Here is an 18,077-nt window from a genome sequence, read left to right as displayed (position 1 = left end):
GCTGGCATCCTGCCCAGGAACTGGGGAAGCCATGCCCAGCTGCTGGCCTGGCCTGACCCCAGCACTTGGAGTGGGGAGACACAAGCTGGCAGCTCCCTAAGCCAGATGCTGAGGAGGGAGAGCCAAAGGTGGACACCTGGGTTCTCACACTAACACCCTGGGGCCCTGACATCCTTTTGCCAAGAGGGAGGCCTCTATTTACATTTCCTCGGATAATTACCAGGCATCCTGTCACCCCAACACAGTCCTGGAGGAAAAGAAATCCTCAGCTGGTCATTTTTACTTCTTGCCCACAGGATCACAGTGTCTGCCACCTTCATCACACAGGAGAAAGTCTCCACAATTACCTAAATATTCCTCCTCCCAAGTAGCCTAAAACCTACCTTCAATTCTATTCCCATCTCCCTGCTCCCTTTGGGAACTAGGGGGCCATACCCTTTGTTTCCCGATCTCACCCTTCACCTCCATATTTTGTTCCAGATATCCTGACCCATTCATCTATACGCAGTATGGGAGACCCAAACAAAGATATAGGCACAGACAGACACACCCAGCATATGCCTTCTCAAAAGCACGGGTGCGCACGCGCGCACCCACACCCACACACACTCTCAGGCCCACAAATCCAGAGGATGGCCTGTACCTGCTTCAGCAGGGATAGGTCCCTGGCTTTCTCCCCAGATGTCTCTGCCAGAGGGCCCCAGGCCCCCCACCCCATTATCTGTGAAGGTGTCACTCTGTGAAGGCTTGGGGAACGGAGAGTTACCCCACATAAAGGAAGACAGGATGCCCCACAGACCTGGGGCCCTGGGGCTCTGGTTCACCTCCCTCCCCTACCAAGCACTAGACTAACCAGCCAGACCTGTCTAGTACAGAGAGAGGCAGCCGATGCAGGATGGGAAAGCCTGGGCTTGGCCCAGCCCCTAGCTCTAGGACACACAATCCTTTCTCCTTCCCTCAACAGCCAACGGAAAATTAGCCACAATTAACACCAGAGGCCTCCGTTTCCACTGCCTCAGAGTCGCTGCCTCGCCTTCCTTCAGTGCCACCTTTCCTGCTAACTCCTGCATCCTGTGTCCCCTTGTGCAGGAAGACACTCTAGGACTGTGTGCGTGTGTGCAAGGGGGTGGCTGCCAGAGCCCGGGTGTGAAACGGAATGGGGACTGTAATAGGAAGTCAGCAAGGAAGGCGCCATGCCCCAGCAGCCGGCTCCCCCTGGCCCCAGGGACTTCGGTTGACTTGAACATGGAAACGCAGGCTGCCGAGGCAGTGGCAAGGGCAGGCCAACTGGCTAAGGTTCAGGGACACGGCCTCGGCCACCACCAGCCAGGGGTGGTGCACAAGCCGGTTCACTCTACTCCCCACCCCAGCGGGAGGTTCCCGAACTTGGGCAGACGTCGGTGGCGGGAGAGGCAAAGCGAGAACGGCAAGGAAAAGCAAGGAAGGGTAATAAAGCAAATCTAAGTCCCAACCTCGGTCTCAGCAGCCACTCAATGCTGGCCTGGAGCCCAGACTCTCCCACATCCCCGGCTCGGATCTCACGGAGGCAGGGAGGAGAGAGGCGGGGGCCGGAGGGCGCAGGGCGGAGCCTGGCCGCCCGAGCAAGCGGGAGGAGTCTCGGCCGAAGCCTCGCCTCCCGCCCGCCCCTCTCTTCTTCTAATCTCACCATCAATCTCTCACACATATATTTATTTTTTCTCAAATTCCCCTCCCTCCCCCACAACGCACCACCATAATAGGTCTGCTGCACATGCGTACTGCAGGCAGGGGGTGGGTTTGTATTTTCAGACCTTTTGCAAAGAAACTACCAGAATTTTCCGCACCACCCACAATCATTCCCCACCCCCACCCCCAAGGAATCACATCTATATATTATGTTATATTATTTCTCTCGACTTGCCAGAAGGGGGAGGGAGAAGAAATGAGTTTTTGGCTTCCTGCTCCCTTCCCCCACCAACACGACTGCTATTATTTTAAACGTTTAACAATGTAAGGAGACTGGAGAGGGGGAAGGGATAAAATTGGTCTTAAGTAAGAATGTAAAACAAAATGGTGAGAATCAAAGCAGTCGGAATGGAAAACAATGGAAATCTCTCCTGTGCACAAATGCATACTCTAGACAAGCAAGAGCGAGGGCAGCCTGAACAAATTTCCTTAGAGGAGGGTTCTTTTCCCCACACTTAGGTAGACAGAAATAATGAGTGGGCTAAAAATATTTTCCCGAAGTTTTACCTCCGAAAGTCATCTGAGGGGGTGTATCTGGGTCACTCATTCGACTTGGAGGGCTGAAAGGGAGATAAAAATTGCCCAGGGGGAGAGGGGAGGTGGGTTTTCATTTCAGATGTAAAATGTAAGCAGCCTCTGACGTCTCTTCTGATCTATTCAGAAAGCCAAGAGGGAAAGGGGAGGCCGGGTTGACACAAAGACCCATCTCTACCTCGGATCCTTTCACGCTTCTCTCCCCAACGTACCCAGATCCGGGACCCACACCACCCCACCCCAGACTCCAAGTCCCAATACAAATAGGTGAGCGCTGCCAAGCCCCTGGCAGGACCTGGCGGCCTTTCTTTCCCTCTTTTCAGCGCCTCTGCCGGAGGCAACCCCAAAGGCACCCTCTCCCCACAACTCCTCATTCCTCCTCCTCCTGCCAAGGCAGGGGGCTCTCTGGGAGAACTTTTTCAAAACTTTACCCTTTTTCAGACAAGCTTGGGGGGCGGGGAGACTTTATCCAGTTTCCAGGAGACACACATCCCTCCCCGACCCACAAGAAAGCACCCCCCGCTCCCCCAAAGGTCGTCTCGGCTAGACAGGAACGTTTGCCACAGAAGCCACACGGATCAATATGACAGTTTTACAAAGAGCCCGGAGTTGGCCGTTTTGAAGTTTGGTGCATTTGTGCCGCCTGGCAGCCAGAGGCCCGGGGGTGCGGAGGTCCCCCTGCTGTTCCCCAAGCAGGGGGTGTGGACACCCAGATGCTCACCTATCCCAAAGAAGACTAGAAATCACTCCACTAGGAGGGTGGTCTGAGGGGGACACCGCTGGGCGCCTGACGCGGCGCAGCGGTCTGGAGAGCGCCGCCCAGAGAGTGCCGCCGGGTGACTTGTCACCTCGGGGGACGGGTGCTGAGTGATGGTCAAGCTGCAGAACAGCTGGGTGGGCAGTTCACGCCCCCCAACGTGCTCAGGGAGTGGGTGGTTTCAGCGAGAGAGTGAGTGACAGTGAATGGCAGCCACGTGAGAGTCACAGCTGGGCAGCTTGGCCACCCCAGACTGACGGGGTCAAGAGGGGGACCCCCCCCCCACCGCACTTGACACAAAAGAGCCCAGAGCCCCGGCGAGATGAAGGGGGTGGAGCTGGGGGCATCTGGTTCCCCAGACACTCTTCTCTCCGCTCCCCAATCCTAAGGGACTGCTGTCCCTGCACAGGCTGGGGGAGCGAGGGGAAGAGCTCCAGTCTTATTCCAGGAAGTGGTCTGCGTGGACTGTGGCCACCACCTGCCCCTACTCATCAGCAGCCCACAAACATTCACAAGACCCCTCCCTCGCGTGCCACCGCATGCCCCTCAGTTGGCGGGCACCTAAGTCTCCGCGGGTGGAGGGGTGTCCGATGGACACCGTCCCCACTCTGCCTGTCCAAGTCCTGAGCGGAGGGGGCAGGCCCGTCGGCTGCTCCGTGCGGGGAAACCCCACTCTCCCTCGGTCCAACCCCACCGGGGCCAGAGCCCGAGGGGCGCTCGCGCGGCCGCCCCTCCCCCACGTGCCCCTCCCCCACGCCGCCGTCCGGCCGCCAGGGTCTCGGCGGTCCCTCGCTCGGCCAGGGAGGGGGCCCTGGCTTCGCCTTGGCCGTTTCCTGCCTACCCCCTCCCCGCCGAGGGTAAAAAAAAAACCTCCTCCTCCTCCTCCCCCGAAAGCCGCGACCGAGTGGCCCGGTCCGCGCGCGCAGCTCCCGCCCAGCGCTCTCCAGCCGGGGTGGCGGCGGCGGCGGCGGCGGCGGCGACGGCGGCGGCGGCGGCGGCGGCGGCGGGGGAGGGGTGCGGCGGGGGGGGGAGGAGGCCTGGCCCCGCGGTCGCAGCCGCCACCGCCCGCCCCGACCTCCCGGACCGCCGCGGGGCCACGGGCCCGAGCCCCGGATTCGCGCTCCGGATTCGCCTCGGCTCGGCCGCGCGGTGGGTGCCTCGCCCCCGCCCGGCTTCGCGCGCCCGCGGCTCCCACTCGGGCTTGGGGGGGAGTCGGGGCGGCCGCTTACCTGGCGGCGGGGGCGGCGGCGGCGGGGGCAGCGGTGGCGGCGGCGGCGGCGGCGGCGGGAAGAGGTGGCAGCCGGGGGGGCTGTGGCGGTCGCGGCCCCGGTCGTGGCCCGGCCCGCGCCCGAGTACTCCCTCGTCGTCGTCCTCCTCATCGTCCTCGTCGGCCGCCTCCACCTCCTCCTCCTCCTCGTCGCCCTCTTCTTCCTCCTCTTCTTCCTCCTCCGACACCACCATCTCCTCCTCCTCCTCCTCCTCGTCCCTCAGAGGGGAAGCCATCCTGTGGCTCTGGCCCCCCCACCACCCCCCCACCCACCGCCCGCCCGCCTCCCCCACCGCTACCACCACCACCTCCTCCTCCTCCTCCTCCTCCTCCTCCTCCTCCTCGGCGGCGGCGTCCTCCTCCTCCTCCTCACCGCCTCCCCCAGCCCCCCAAACCCCCGGGCCACCCCCCTCCGAAACCCCCACCCTCGGGGCCGCCGTCTGAGGAGGGGGGCCAAACGACCCCCAAAAATTGTCTTGGAAAAAATTGAGGAAAGACTTTTTTTCCTTCTCTCTTTCCTCCCAAGAGAACAAGAAAGGGGGATTTAAAATATATATATACACATATATATATATATATATGTGTATATATATAAAAGTTTTCGACTTCTCTCTGCCCCCCTCTCCGTTGCTTTAAATATATTTAAATTCTGAGGGGGGCGCTCAGAAATATTTCTCAGAGCTGAGGCACTAAGATGGCCGCCTTGAAATTATTTTTAAAACAACCCCCCCTCCAGCACCGCCACCCCCTCCATAAAGAAAGGGAGAGGGGGGAAAATCCCCTTTTCAAACAAAATGGCTGGCTTAATATTTCATTTTTCACCCCCCCATTCTCCTCCCTGTTACACCCCCATCTCCAAGCCTTTACCCAGAAACCCACAAATTTCTCCTTTTTCATAACTGATTAGTGCACAGATTAATAGAGATATTTTCCTTGTGTACTGAAGTGTGTGTGTGTGTGTGTGTGTGTGTTGGGGGGGCATGAAGGATTTCTGCATAAAACAAAAATGGCTGCTGTGACTAACTCCCCCCTTATAAAAAATATTTGAGGGGGGGGCATTAATCAGTACTCATGCTCAGTCTGACATCAGCATAAATTGTTAAAGGTTAACTAGTTAGATACTAGTCCAACTAGATTTAATTTTTTTTATTTTCTTTACTAGTCTCTTCCTCCCCACCTCCCTTCTCTAAAGAAAAGCTTTTTTTTTTTTGAATACTTCAGAAGGGAGTGGTTTGATGTGAAGGTTTTTTTCCCCTTCAGGCATTGAAAAGGAAAAAGATGAAATATATGTTTATATATAACTCTGTTTCTACATACCTCATTGAAGTCACAACGCATTTAATTGTGTACATATCTTTTAAATGAGAAGCGGGACTGGATTTTTTTCTGCTTTCTTTAAAAAAAGTGATAGAAATCCTAGTGACTTTTGGGGGAGAGATATGAATAGATACGATGATTGAGTTTTTTTCAAAGGAGTCCATGTTTGATTCTCCCCTTTACCCAGCCTTTTCAGTGATTTATAATTGTTATAAATTTTATCTTTACTCTTTTCCCCTTTCCCTTGCTTTCCCCTCCTCCAATTGTTAGAATGTAAAATTCAACTGACTTGAGAAATTAATTTGGGGGGTAAACAACAAATTTTTAGGATAAAGAGGAAAGAGTCAAATCTGAAGATCGTGAAATTATGTTCTCTTTTCTTCCGTTTCAGTATATTTGCCTTCACTCCATGATCTCCAACACTATCCGATAAAGTAGAAGCAACTGAGGTACCGTGAAAGAGAAAGGAGCTGGAACTGAGAAAAAGCAGAGGTAGGGGTTATACCCAGGCGTTTTCATCTAACTTTCTGACCTGTGATTTCCAACTGTACCCCAGTGTTTATGGTAAAGTGGTACCAGGAATTGGACAGTTGGAAAGGAGTCCCAAAGTAGCTTTCTCATACAGAGATTTGCTCAGAGAGGTCTAGACAGAAAATGATCCTTGCCAAATGGAGCAAAGGAAGGAGGGCAAATAGCTCAGTTCTACCCTCTTTCATTCTTGTTGACCCTTTCTTACTCTAGCTTCCTCCCATTCCTTTGATCTCCCTTTGCCCCTTCCCTTGCTTCCCATTCCATGCCTGTGGAATCATTTCTCTCTGGGTTATTCCTCTACCTCTCCAGTGTAACTGCTGGCCACCCATCTTCGGCGGTGCTCAGGAGCACCCTGAGAGGGAGGGGTAGGTGGGCAGCAACCAGAAAGTATTAGTGACTGGGAAGATGACGCACATTTTTGTTCATGAAGCTAAAATGTTCTTTATTAATGTTCCACTCCCCACACTAATGCACTTTATTGGGTGTTGGTTTCCATCTCTTTTTTTTTTAACCTGGCCTTTGGAATTCTCTTGCTTCGGTTCCCACATCATTTCTGTACTAAGTCTAACTCCTCCTCCTTTTCCAGTTTTCCAGTCGATTTTGCTCTCCTGTCTTCTTTCTCTGTCCCTCTTTACTAGTTCATCTGGTTATCCCCCTCTTTCTGTATTGTGGGCTTCTCTCTATTTATGTCTTTGTTTTTAACTGAGACTATCCTTCTCATCCCTTGGACCCTCAGGCTCTGTCACCTCTACGTGACTTTCCATCTCTGTCTTCTTTCTGCTTACTTCTGTCTTCCAGTCTCTGACTGTGTGTGGCTGTTCCTCATGTGTGCCTGACTCCCCCTCTTTCTGGCCCCTTCTGTGTGTGTCTGTGGATCATACTGTGTATGGGAAGAGTGTCTCCACGTGTATGTGGGCCACACTGCGCATCATGTGCGCCGCAGCCTCTCTGCCTCTGTGCCCTCTCCCTATACTGAGAGCCTCTGCTTGCCACATGTGCCATGATCTGCAGGTGCGGGTGGCTAAAGGTGGCCGTGTGCATCCCTATACAAACACTCGTCATTCTCTCTCTCGAGTGTGCTTTGCATGTGGATTTGCTAATTTGCCTTATTCTCCCTCTCGTCCATCCTCCCTTTTGCCTGTCTGCATCTCTTTCTGTTCTCTCTCTCTCTCTCCTGACCTCTTGATTTTTCTTCTTCTCTCCTTATTTCTGCCTCTTTACCTGCTTGCTCCTGTTATGGTGTCTGCCTGCCTGCCTGTCTGCTCCTCCCTGACTGGCTGGCAGCCTCTTTTTCCTCTCTGGTTGTCTGTCTGCTTCTCTGGCTGTTTGCCCACCACTCTCTCTCTAGCCATCTGTCTCCCCGCCTGCCTGTCTCTATCACTTTTTTAGCCTGCATCTCTCGGTTTGTCTACCTTCCAGGCCCTGCCACGGCTCCCCATCTTGGTTTGCCTCTTCTCTTGCCCTTCTGCTTGTTCCTTCTCTTATTTGTGCCTGTTAAGTTCCTCCTTTTCCCTTGCCTCCCTTTAGATCTCTCTTGCCTGTCTACCCTGTTTGCTGCTATCCCACCGTTTCAGGCTTTTCTCTCTTTAGTCTTCATGCTTACCAGCTTTTTCTTCCTTTGCTTCTTCTCTGCCAACATCCATCAATGAGGATAGTCTCTCTCCCCTAAACCTCTCAGTAACCCCTTTGCCTCAAAGTCTTATCTAACTTCTTGCCACATCCCCTACCCTGCCTTCTCTCACGTTTGCCTTTATTTCAGTTATCTCTTTTTCTGTCTTTCTGGTTCCTCAGACAGTCTGCCTGTCTCAGTCTTTTTGCCATTTTCCCAGTCTCTCGCTGCCTTCCTGCCTTTTTGCTGTCTGCTTGGCAGGCTCTTGCTGTCCACATCTCTTCTTGCTTTTCTCTCTTCTTTTGTTTCTTTTTCCCAGTTAACTTCTAAATAGGTAGTACATACTTATGATACAACATTTTAAAAGTACAGAAAGTGTACTGTGAAAAGTAAACCTCTCTCCCATCCTTCTACCCTAGTCCCGGAGTTCCTCTCCCCAGAAGCAGCCACTGTTTCACATTTCCTGGATACTGCTCCAGAGAAAAGTCTACACATATACAAGTCTTTTTGCTTGCTTGCTTTTGCTTGTTTTGCTGTACTCCTCCCTACTTTTCTTCCAGTTTTTCTGGATGCTCCTTCCTCTGTCAGTCTGTCAGTACTCCTAACTAACTTGGCTGGGCTTGCCATCTCTGGTCTTTTTGATTCTACCAAGTGTTACCCAAAGCACTTGTCTTTTGGATTGACTAGTTACTGGTTGCATGCGTTCACTACCAGTACTTGAGGAGTGCTCAGGAAGGCTTTACTCTCTCCAAATGTAGTCTACTCTGCATGGTAAGTGGTCTGATGACAGCAAGACATCTTTGTTGGTCGCTTCATCACTGAAATGTGTATTGGAGAAGGCATGAAAGCACCGGTAGTACTAAAAAGTACCCTATAAATATAGGCACTGTTAATAAGTAACAGTAAGCTGAGCTTACATGCACACAGAGTAGGTAGAGGACTGCCCTGCTTTCTCACTTAGTCTATATGAATTCTGTAAGGTCATGTGAATCTAGATCCTTTAGGTTGTCGACCTAGGCCTAAGAAGTTTGTCTTCCTCCTAGTCTAAAAAGCTTTCTCCTGATTAAAACTTTTTTCCTTTTTCATCCGGCCTTCTGGCTCCACTCACGTGCCACCTTAGAGACATTTTATAACTCTTTGAAGGAGACAAAGACACAACCTCTAACCAGGTCTCTTTGAAAAAGATGATAATAAAACTTCTACACACAATGCACTGTTCTTTCATTTCTGCTTTTTTACTGCCTGTTTTCCTGAGTTTAACTGTTTCAGCCTCTATCTTTGTGTCTCTCCACTCTTTCCCTCTTTCCCTCTCTTACTTCTCTTTTCTTGGTTCTTTCTTCTTATCTGTCTGTCTTGATCTCTATTCTAGCCTCTTTTTCTGATTGGCCCTCTCCCCTCTCTTCTGTCTGATTGGCCTGTATCCTTCCATCACCCCATCTGTCTGTTGGATTCTCCCTGTCTGCCTGCAGTAATGTATGTGATAGCACTTTATAAATTATAAAGCACTATGTTGTATAAAACACCATTATCACTTTGTCTTCCTTCTTACCTTATTTTTTCTTCCTTTATCTGTCTTCCCTCCTTCTCTCTTTCTCTCTCTCTCTGTTTGCCTGTCTGCATCCCTTTTGATTTTGCCTGCCTTCTCTGTCAGTCAATCTCCATTCCCTCCCTGCCAGCCTATTTTTCTGCCATCCCTCTTTTCTGTCTGCTCAGTTCTTGTGTCTCTCCTTCTGTGTTTCCAGGTTTCTCTATATTTCTTTTGCCTGTGTAGTCTCTCTGTCGTTAGGCCTTTTATCTATGCCTATGTGTCTCACTGTCTAGCTGCTTGTCTCCCTGCCTGTCACTTTCATTGTGGGGCATCAGTCTCTGCCTTCTTCTGTCTTTCAGTACTTCAAAAAATAAAAATTAAATAAAAAATTTAAATTCCTCATGATTAATGGGTAGAGGAGAATATTTTTTGGTTTTAATGAGAAGACTATTAAGGTGAGAACAAAGAACTCAAATATTCAGCTGTGAAATGCAAATGAAGAAAAATTTTTAAGGGACTCTCAAGCCAAGAATAAGATTATTTATTTAACGCAAAAGCAAGAAACATATCTAAAGCAATAATTTCTAACCTTTTAGGATCGTAGAAAGTTAGAAACTTTCTCCAGAAAAAAAAAATACACACAAAATGTCACATATGTTTTCATGGTGTTACGAATACCCTGAAGTCTTGGACCCCAGGTTAAAACTCTGATGTAGGGAAGCAATGATAATCAGTGATAGAGCACAGACATGTACTCATACAACAAGCAGAGTAAAAGACTGAAAAAACACTTGCAATCTATGATTTTCTACCCAAGGATATGTTAAAGAGATTCCTAATTGTCTTTTGAAATATGTAGGTCAGTGATAATAATGAAAGGCATGTAAATACTCAGGATAGTCTAGACCTAATCATAGTATTTTAGAGATGGAAGGTCTTGTAAATCAGTGGTTCTCAAATGGCTAAGAAAGGTTGCCACATGTCCTTTCCTGGAAAAGTCTGTCCTTTATTCTGAGAGGATATATTTCTGATATATATTTTTAAATAGAATAAATATAGTATACAGTATATTTATATAGGATAAATATATGTATATATGCTTATGTTTTATGTTATAAATTATGTTACATATTATTAAACATATACACATATACATATTTATAATGTTAAAAACTTCCTTTCTAAAGCTGAGATAGATCTGTATGGCAGAATGTGAGTAGATTTTAGTGGGGAAGGGGGAGAAAAAGAATAAGAAAATGACTTTTTATACTTACTGTACAATCTGAAAATTTTCAACATGTACTTCTTTTATAATTATACAACATTTTAAATAATTTTAAATATCTTTTTATGAGACGTAGTTTCGTCCTTGTTGCCCAGACTGGAGTGCAATGGCGCGATCTCAGCTCACTGCAACCTCTGCCTCCCGGGTTTCAGCCATTCTCCTGCCTCAGCCTCCCGAGTAGCTGGGATTACAGGCGCGTGCCACCACCACACCCGGCTAATTTTTTGGATTTCTAGCAGAGGCGGGGTTTTACCATGTTGGCCAGGCTGGTCTCGAGCTCCTGACCTCAGGTGATCCACTTGCCTCGGCCTCCCACAGTGCTGAGATTATGAATTTTGTTGTTCTTAATGTCCTTACTCAGCACGATGAAAAGTCAGCAACCCCATGTTGATCACTAACTTTTTTTTTTTTTTTTACATTTTATTGATCATTAAAATCTAAAAGTCTAGGATTTACTGCTTTAATCTAACCTGTTCTTGATTTTATCAAGGAGGAAACTTCAGTCCTTCATATATCATATTCATGATTTGCCATATCTATATATCAGCTATACCATTATATGCATACTATTTTTCTTTAAATCACTCACCTTTCTTTAACTTAAATGAATGTTCTTTAAAAGGTAAATTTTATATTGCTAGAAATAATATTCATAAATCTTTAATTTGATACTGTAATTATGTTTTTCTTTCTAATTTAAAATGCAATATTGTTAAAATAAAAATCAATAAAAGTAAAAGCATCTTGCATGCTACTAATAATATAGGTACATATTTTAGAAAATATCACTTTAATCTGATTTTATAGGTATAGAAACTGGGGCCTAGATATTGAAAGGATTACCTAAGATCAAGTTAGTAGTTAGAGACAGAACCAGGACTTGAACTTTTATCTTTCGGTTTCCAATCTAGTGTTCTTCTACTATATACTACATGAGTTTTAAGTCAATGAGATGTCCTAGAGTTTTAAAGGACACTAATATGTGAAACTGATGGTCACATATATTACTGTTATTAACTATAACAACTATACCACAAAACTAGCAAGGCCAATTTAATAGTATCTATTATACTTATAAACTTAGTGTTTTTTGACATAGAGTTCCACTTCTCACCATTTATTGTAGAGAAACAGTCACCATACTTATGCATAGGGTGACATTACAGAGCTATTCATTACAACATTGTTTGTAACAGCAAAAAACTGGAAACACCCTAAATCTCCAACAGTAAGGAATAGCTAAAAAAACTACACAGCAGTTAAGAGAAAGGAGTTACTGGGGCACATGTTCTCAGGATTTCCTGGGGCTGTGTCGCAGGCCATTAAAAAGAAAAGAAAAAGAAAAAGAAAAATGAGTTGCTTCTTTATGTAGAGACATGGTTAATATATTGTGAATGGAAACAAGCAAATCGTAAAAAAATATATATATGTTATGACATCATTTAGTTTATGTTTAAAGAAATTAAAACAATAATATTTTTACTGATACATTTATTTGGATTTAAATGCTTTTAAAAATGCTGGAAGTGTACATACCAAACTGGTAACATTGGTTACTTTCAGGAAAAAATAGTCAAGGGGGATTGTTTGCTTCATTGATAATTCTGAATTTTTACAATGAGAAAGTATTTATTATTTATGTAAACAAAATTAAGTAGCTTCATTGATTACATTAGCAACTGGAGCCAAATGGGATAAAAAGTAGTATGACTTCTCTAAAGAAATAGTTCCTCATGAATCTCTGGTTCTTTGAAGTGAAAAATGTGTAAGCAAAGTACAGTCAGTAGATGTAATGTAGTTAGGGTTTTAAAAACATTAGTGACGTTCCACTTTAAAGAATAATTAAAATATGAGAGGGAAAAAGGGAAAGTACAGAAGAGCATATATAACATGGTAACATTTATGAAAGAAAAAAATATGTGAATATCCATAGAATATTCCTGGAAGAATATACAGGAAACCACAGTAGTTGCCACTGGGAAGGGGAAATTATTTTTTCATTGTACATCTTATAAAGCAATTTGAAAATTTTTTAGTGATCAAGAGATTGACTAGGTGAAGGGAGGAGGGACATTTTTTGAGATAAAGACTTAAAACAGATATAAAAACCTAAGTAGCAATATATGATTGTGATGATGGTTATGGGCTGTAAAATCAGCATTCAGAGAAGAAAGCTCTTTCTTGGTTGGGAGGGGGGAAGCAAGTAAATAACTTTCATATGTAGTTGCATTTGAGGTTAGCTCCCAAATAACTGAGATTTGTATAGCAAAGAGGAAGAAAAAGGGCAGTTTAGGTGGGATAAGAAAGAATTTAGTAGGTAGTATGTAGACCTCATATGGCTGGAGTGGTAAGTTCATGATAGGTTATAGTAGGAGTTGGTACCTCTTTAAAGGGTAAGAATTTTAGTATATCAAGTGAAGAGTAGAGGTCAGAACCTTGGGGGAACTTTGAAGGATGGAGTGGGGAGAGGAGTAGCCAAAGAAAAACAAGTTGTTCAAGTGTTAAGTGTACCAGGTAGTGTTGTTATGGTAGAGTAAGCAGACAGCTTCAGAAGGAAGGCATGATCATTGATACTAGATGCTTCGTGGGAATCAAGAAGAGTACAAACTGACAGTTCCTCAAAAAGTTAAATATAGAGCTACCATATGACCTAGCAATTTCAATACTAAGTGTACACCCAAGATGATTGAATCATATGTCCACACATAAAGTTGTGCATGAATCTTCATAGAAGCATTATTCATAATAGCCAAAAAGTGTAAACAAAAATATCCATCAACTGATGAACGGATAAATATAGTATATCCATACAATGGAATATTATTCAGCCGTAAAAAGGAATGGAATACTGATACATGCTATAAGATGGATGAACTTTGAAAACATTATGCTAAGTAAGAGAAGTTAGACATAAAAGGCCACATATTATTTGATTCCATTTATATGAAATGTCCAGAATAGGCAACTAGTAGATCAGTGGTTGCGCAGGTTTCAGGGAAGGGAAGAATGGGAGGGACTGCTAATGGATATGGGGTTTCTTTTGGGGGTGATGGAAATGTCTGGAATTCTGGATAATGGTGATAGTTGCACAGCCTTGTGAATATACTAAAAACCCCTGAATTCACTTTAAAATGGTGAATAAGGTTTATTCTATCTGAATTTCTTTTTAATACAAACCAGCCAATACAGTGACTCACACCTGTAATCCCAGTGCACTTTGGGAGGCCAAGAGAGGAGGATCGCTTGAGGCCAGGAGTTTAAGACCAGCCTGAGCAACATAGCAAGACTATCTCTACAAAAAAAGTTTAAAAATTAGCCAGGCATGGTGGCTCATGCCTGTAGTCCTACCTACTCAGGAAACTGAAGCAGGAGGAGAGCTCAGCCCAGGAGCTGGAGCCTGCAGTGAGCTATGATTACACCACTGCACTGCAGCCTGGGCAACACAGTGAGACTCTGTCTCTAAAAAAAAACAGTACAAACCAAGAAAAGTATTGTACTTGTCATTTGGTCACCTTTAAAGCCAGTTTTAGTGAGGAAGTTAAATATCAATTAAAGATTGTGAGAAACCATTAAAATATTACTTATGGAGGGTTTTTTGTTTTGTTTTGTTTTAGAGACAGGGTCTTGCTTTGTCACCCAGGCTGGAGTGCAGTGGCACAATCTTGGTTCACTGCAACCTCCACCTCCTGGTTCAAGCGATTCTCCTGCCTCAGCCTCCTAGGTAGCTAGGATTACAGGCGCCCGCCACCACACCCAGCTAATTTTTGTATTTTTAGTAGAGATGGGGTTTTACCATGTTGGCCAGGCTGGTCTCAAACTCCTGACCTCAAGTGATCCACCCACCTTGGCCTCCCAAAGTGCTGGGATTACAGGTGTGAGCCACTGCACCTGGCTAATTCTTTATCTCTACTGTTGCCTCCAGATTCCCTCATCTTGTGTAAGAAGCCCCTATTTCTTTAAGGCTGCAGCAGTCTTGCTGTGTGCTCCTTACCTTCTCTTCCTCAGTGTTTTCTACTTACCTCCTGACATTTCCTTCATTCATTGAAGACTGACAGCTGGCTTAGTCCTACCATCATCTTGGGTGACCTTAGGATCCACATGAATGATCTATTCATCACCCAGACTTTTTGGTCCCTTGATCCCCTTATTTCCAGAGACCTTTCTAGCCATCCCACTTCTGGCCCCATCTCTGGACTTCCTTTTGAAGTATTAAATTCAAACCCCCAACTTGGGCCACAACTTTCTATCCTTCTAGCCCCCTCATTTACTTCTACTCTGTTCTTGGACCCACCATGAGACAACGTAGTCCCTTAGCTCCTCATTTTCTCCTAATCAGCTATACCATCTTCACCTCTTTTCCTATCCAGCTTAAGTTCCATGGTCTATCATTTTAACCATGCTCCTGCCACTGTCTTGGTGCCCTCTTCTTATTTTCCTTCCTGCAAACCCCTGGCCTTGTATCACTTTGGTTGCTTGTTTACACCCAGGATGCAAAGGGCTGCTGAAGAAAACACCATGACCATTCAGACCAGTGTTTCTGTTCAGGAATCCTTTTTCCTAGTCAGCTTTCTTTTAGTTCTCCACAGTGACTTCCTCAAAACCTTCTCCTTACACTAGTTCATTTTAAAGAAAAGGATACATATGTTCATTTTAATATCATAATGGATAGAAAATCTTATCTACTTCCAGGAGATAGATTATCATATGAGAACTCCCTTGAAATTCCAACACTCAACTACATGTTTAACTCTATCCATATTTGTCCTTTTATCCTTTCCTCCTGTCCTGTCTGAAGCTAATCCCTAGACTTGGGCTCTTAGTCTCACCCCTGCCACCTTCTCAGGGACTAATGGTTGGCAGCCATCCTCTAACTCAGTCCTTTATTTCCGATTCCACTTGCTCTTTCCCAATCACATTAAAATGTGCTCAAATCTCCTTATCTTTGAAAGAAATACTCTGGACCCCTTTAGCTGCCACCTTACCGCACTGTGTCCATTCACAGCCAAGCCTCTTGAAAGCATTAACTGCCCTCAGTGTCTACTTCCCTACTCATTTTCCAGCCCTCTGCCCCCACTACAGCTGCTTTCACCAAATTACCAACAACCTCCTGGTTGCTGAAAATCAGAGGATGTTCTTAGTTCTTCACTTGACCACCCCCTTTTTGAAAAAAGAATTTGCTTGACGTCTGTAGTTTCGCATTCCTGGTTTTTCCCTTGCCTCTCTGGCTCCTCCTTGTCAGTCCCTGTTCAAAGAGGCAGTGCTGTCTGGATTAGTGGTCAGCCATCGTACTTAAGAACCTGGGCTTGGGAGACAGGTCTGGGTTCATATGCGGCTTCCACTTCTCAGAGTTTCAGTTTCTTAACTAAAATGGCAACATATAAGTCTTTTTGTGAAGCCCTAATATTACCAAGTCAATGGAATTACCCTTTTAAGGTCGTTAGTACTGTGTTTGACACACAGTGAGCAGGCATGCACTAAACTCCCCTGACTCTCCAAGCTTACAATAGGTGCTCCTCCTATGTGCTACCATATTATCCTTTATCTTTCTCATTAGGCTCCAGAGAGGAGGGGCCCTGTCACCCTTCTCCACTGTCGTATCAGTCTAGCACACGGCCAGGCACACATTAGGCACCCTGTAAATACCTGTTGACTGCTTCAAGTGTTTAATATATGGCAAAGGTGATACTTTAAATCAGTGGGGCAAAGGATTATCGATAAATAATGATGCATAATCGATAAATGGAAAACTATTTGTGAAAATATAAAAGGTAGATCCTTACCATTTACTAAAGTAGTTTTCAGATGGATTAAATAGTGACATTAAAAACAAAAATTGCCCGGGCACAGTGGCTCAGGCCTATAATCCCAGCACTTTGGGAGGCCGAGGTGGGCGGATCACAAGGTCAGGAGTTCAAGACCAGCCTGACCGACATGGTGAAACCCCGTCTCTATTAAAAATACAAAAATTAGCCGGGCGTGGTGGCGCATGCCTGCAATCCCAGCTACTCAGGAGGCTAAGGCAGGAGAATCACTTGAACGTGGAGGTTGCAGTGAGCCAAGATTGTGCCACTGCACTCCAGCCTGGGCAACAGAGCAAGACTCCGTCTCAAAAAACAAAACTAAACAAAAAATGTAATTCTGCTCAATTCAGCAAGACCAAAAAATTTTTTAGAGAACTAGAATGAGATATAAAAAGTGTGGGTGAATATTTTCCTGATCTTGGGGGTGAAAAAGGCCTTAAGCGTACAACAAGCATCAACGTGGATGCTTTAAAGGAAAACGTGGATAGATTTAACTCAATGAAACTAAATTTTACTATGTAAGAAAACATAAAGTTAAAAGACTAGCTAGGAAAATACTTGTGCCATTTATGACAGACCAGTTTATTCAGTAAATACTGTGTACTCTAATAGGGCTCAGAGATAACAGAAACTAGCTCAGAAAGATACTTTATCCAGGAAACCAGGGCTTACAAAATTATTGGAAGGGCCAAAGAAGAACTACAGACAGGGTTTCCAGGGTGACAAGAAGATTGTAATGACAGGCTTGGTGGCTCACGCCTGCCATCCCAGCACTTTGGGAAGCCGAGGTGGGTGGATCACTTGAGGTCAGGAGTTCGAGACCAGCCTGGCCAACGTGGTGAAACCCCATCTCTACTAAAAATACAAAAAATAGCCAGGCATCATGGCGCGTACTTGTATTCCCAGCTACTCGGAAAGCTGAGGCAGGAGAATTGCTTGAACTCGGGAGGCGGAGGTTGCAGTGAGCCAAGATTGCACCACTGCACTCCAGCCTGGGCGACAGAGTGACTCCACCTCAAAGGAGAAAAAAAAAAAGAAAGAAGAACGTTTTAGACCTGGCCCACCAGAGATCTACTTCCTGTTTCTTCAGTGATCAAGAAGCTGCTGGGGTCAGGTACTGGCTCCAGGATTACTCCAGTATTGTATTACAGCAGGAGTAAGGGGGTATAAAGGAAGATAGCGAGCTAGTGTTTGCATTCTTGATGAAATAAAGATGTCATAGAAATCAACAATAAGAAAAAGACCAATAAAAAAATACAAAAATAGTAAAGTATATGTACAAAAGATGAACAATAGGATGATGATTGCTGACTTTTATTGAGTTTTACTCTGCGTCCAGGAACTAAGTACTTAATATGTACTAACTCACTCACTCCTTTCAATAACCTTATAAAGTAGAAAGTATCCTAATACTCATTTTACAGATGAGAAAACAGACAAAGGGAGGTTAAATATCTTGCTCAAGGTCAGAGCTATTGAGAGGTGGGCATTTATGCCTAAACTCATGGACCACAGTAGACCTGAAAAAAGAAAATTAGATGATGTGATGGCTCAAGAATTGGACATTGTTAATAGCAATTGAGAAAGAAGCTGGCTTTAAGAGGCCATAATGAATTTGTTTCTAGATGTGCTTAGCTCGATATGATGGTGTGGCATCTTTTTAGAAAAATAATTTCTGGTTGGGTGTGGTGGTTCACACCTGTAATCTCCACACTTTGGGAAG

The 18,077-nt window shown here is 45.6% G+C and overlaps 1 protein-coding gene and 1 long non-coding RNA gene across 22 annotated transcripts in view; one reads left to right on the top strand and one right to left on the bottom strand.

Moving 5' to 3' along the window:
* CHD3 (chromodomain helicase DNA binding protein 3) overlaps positions 1-4,552 on the bottom strand; it is a 27,377-nt gene extending 22,825 nt beyond the window's left edge. For 14 of the 21 annotated variants that reach the window (XM_031003245.3, XM_031003249.3, XM_063700595.1 and 11 more), the window contains exon 1: positions 4,246-4,551. In XM_031003245.3, the coding sequence (XP_030859105.2) occupies positions 4,246-4,519 (274 nt within the window). In that variant the 5' untranslated portion in view covers positions 4,520-4,551. Of the gene's footprint in view, positions 1-220; positions 534-1,472; positions 1,492-2,232; positions 2,438-4,245 lie in introns of those variants that run through there. The other 7 variants (XM_063700593.1, XM_063700594.1, XM_031003252.3 and 4 more) reach the window with 4 other exon arrangements.
* LOC129528021 (uncharacterized) lies at positions 4,009-18,077 on the top strand. The gene is made up of 3 exons (XR_008673150.2): positions 4,009-4,165; positions 5,992-6,092; positions 17,261-18,077. It is a non-coding gene; the product is annotated as an uncharacterized lncRNA (long non-coding RNA).

Source organism: Gorilla gorilla, chromosome 19 (assembly GCF_029281585.2).
Source record: "Gorilla gorilla gorilla isolate KB3781 chromosome 19, NHGRI_mGorGor1-v2.1_pri, whole genome shotgun sequence".
Classification (NCBI taxonomy): Eukaryota; Metazoa; Chordata; class Mammalia; order Primates; family Hominidae; genus Gorilla; species Gorilla gorilla.
The sequence above is the reverse complement of the archived record's forward strand: the minus strand, read 5'-3'. Positions and strand labels throughout refer to the sequence as shown.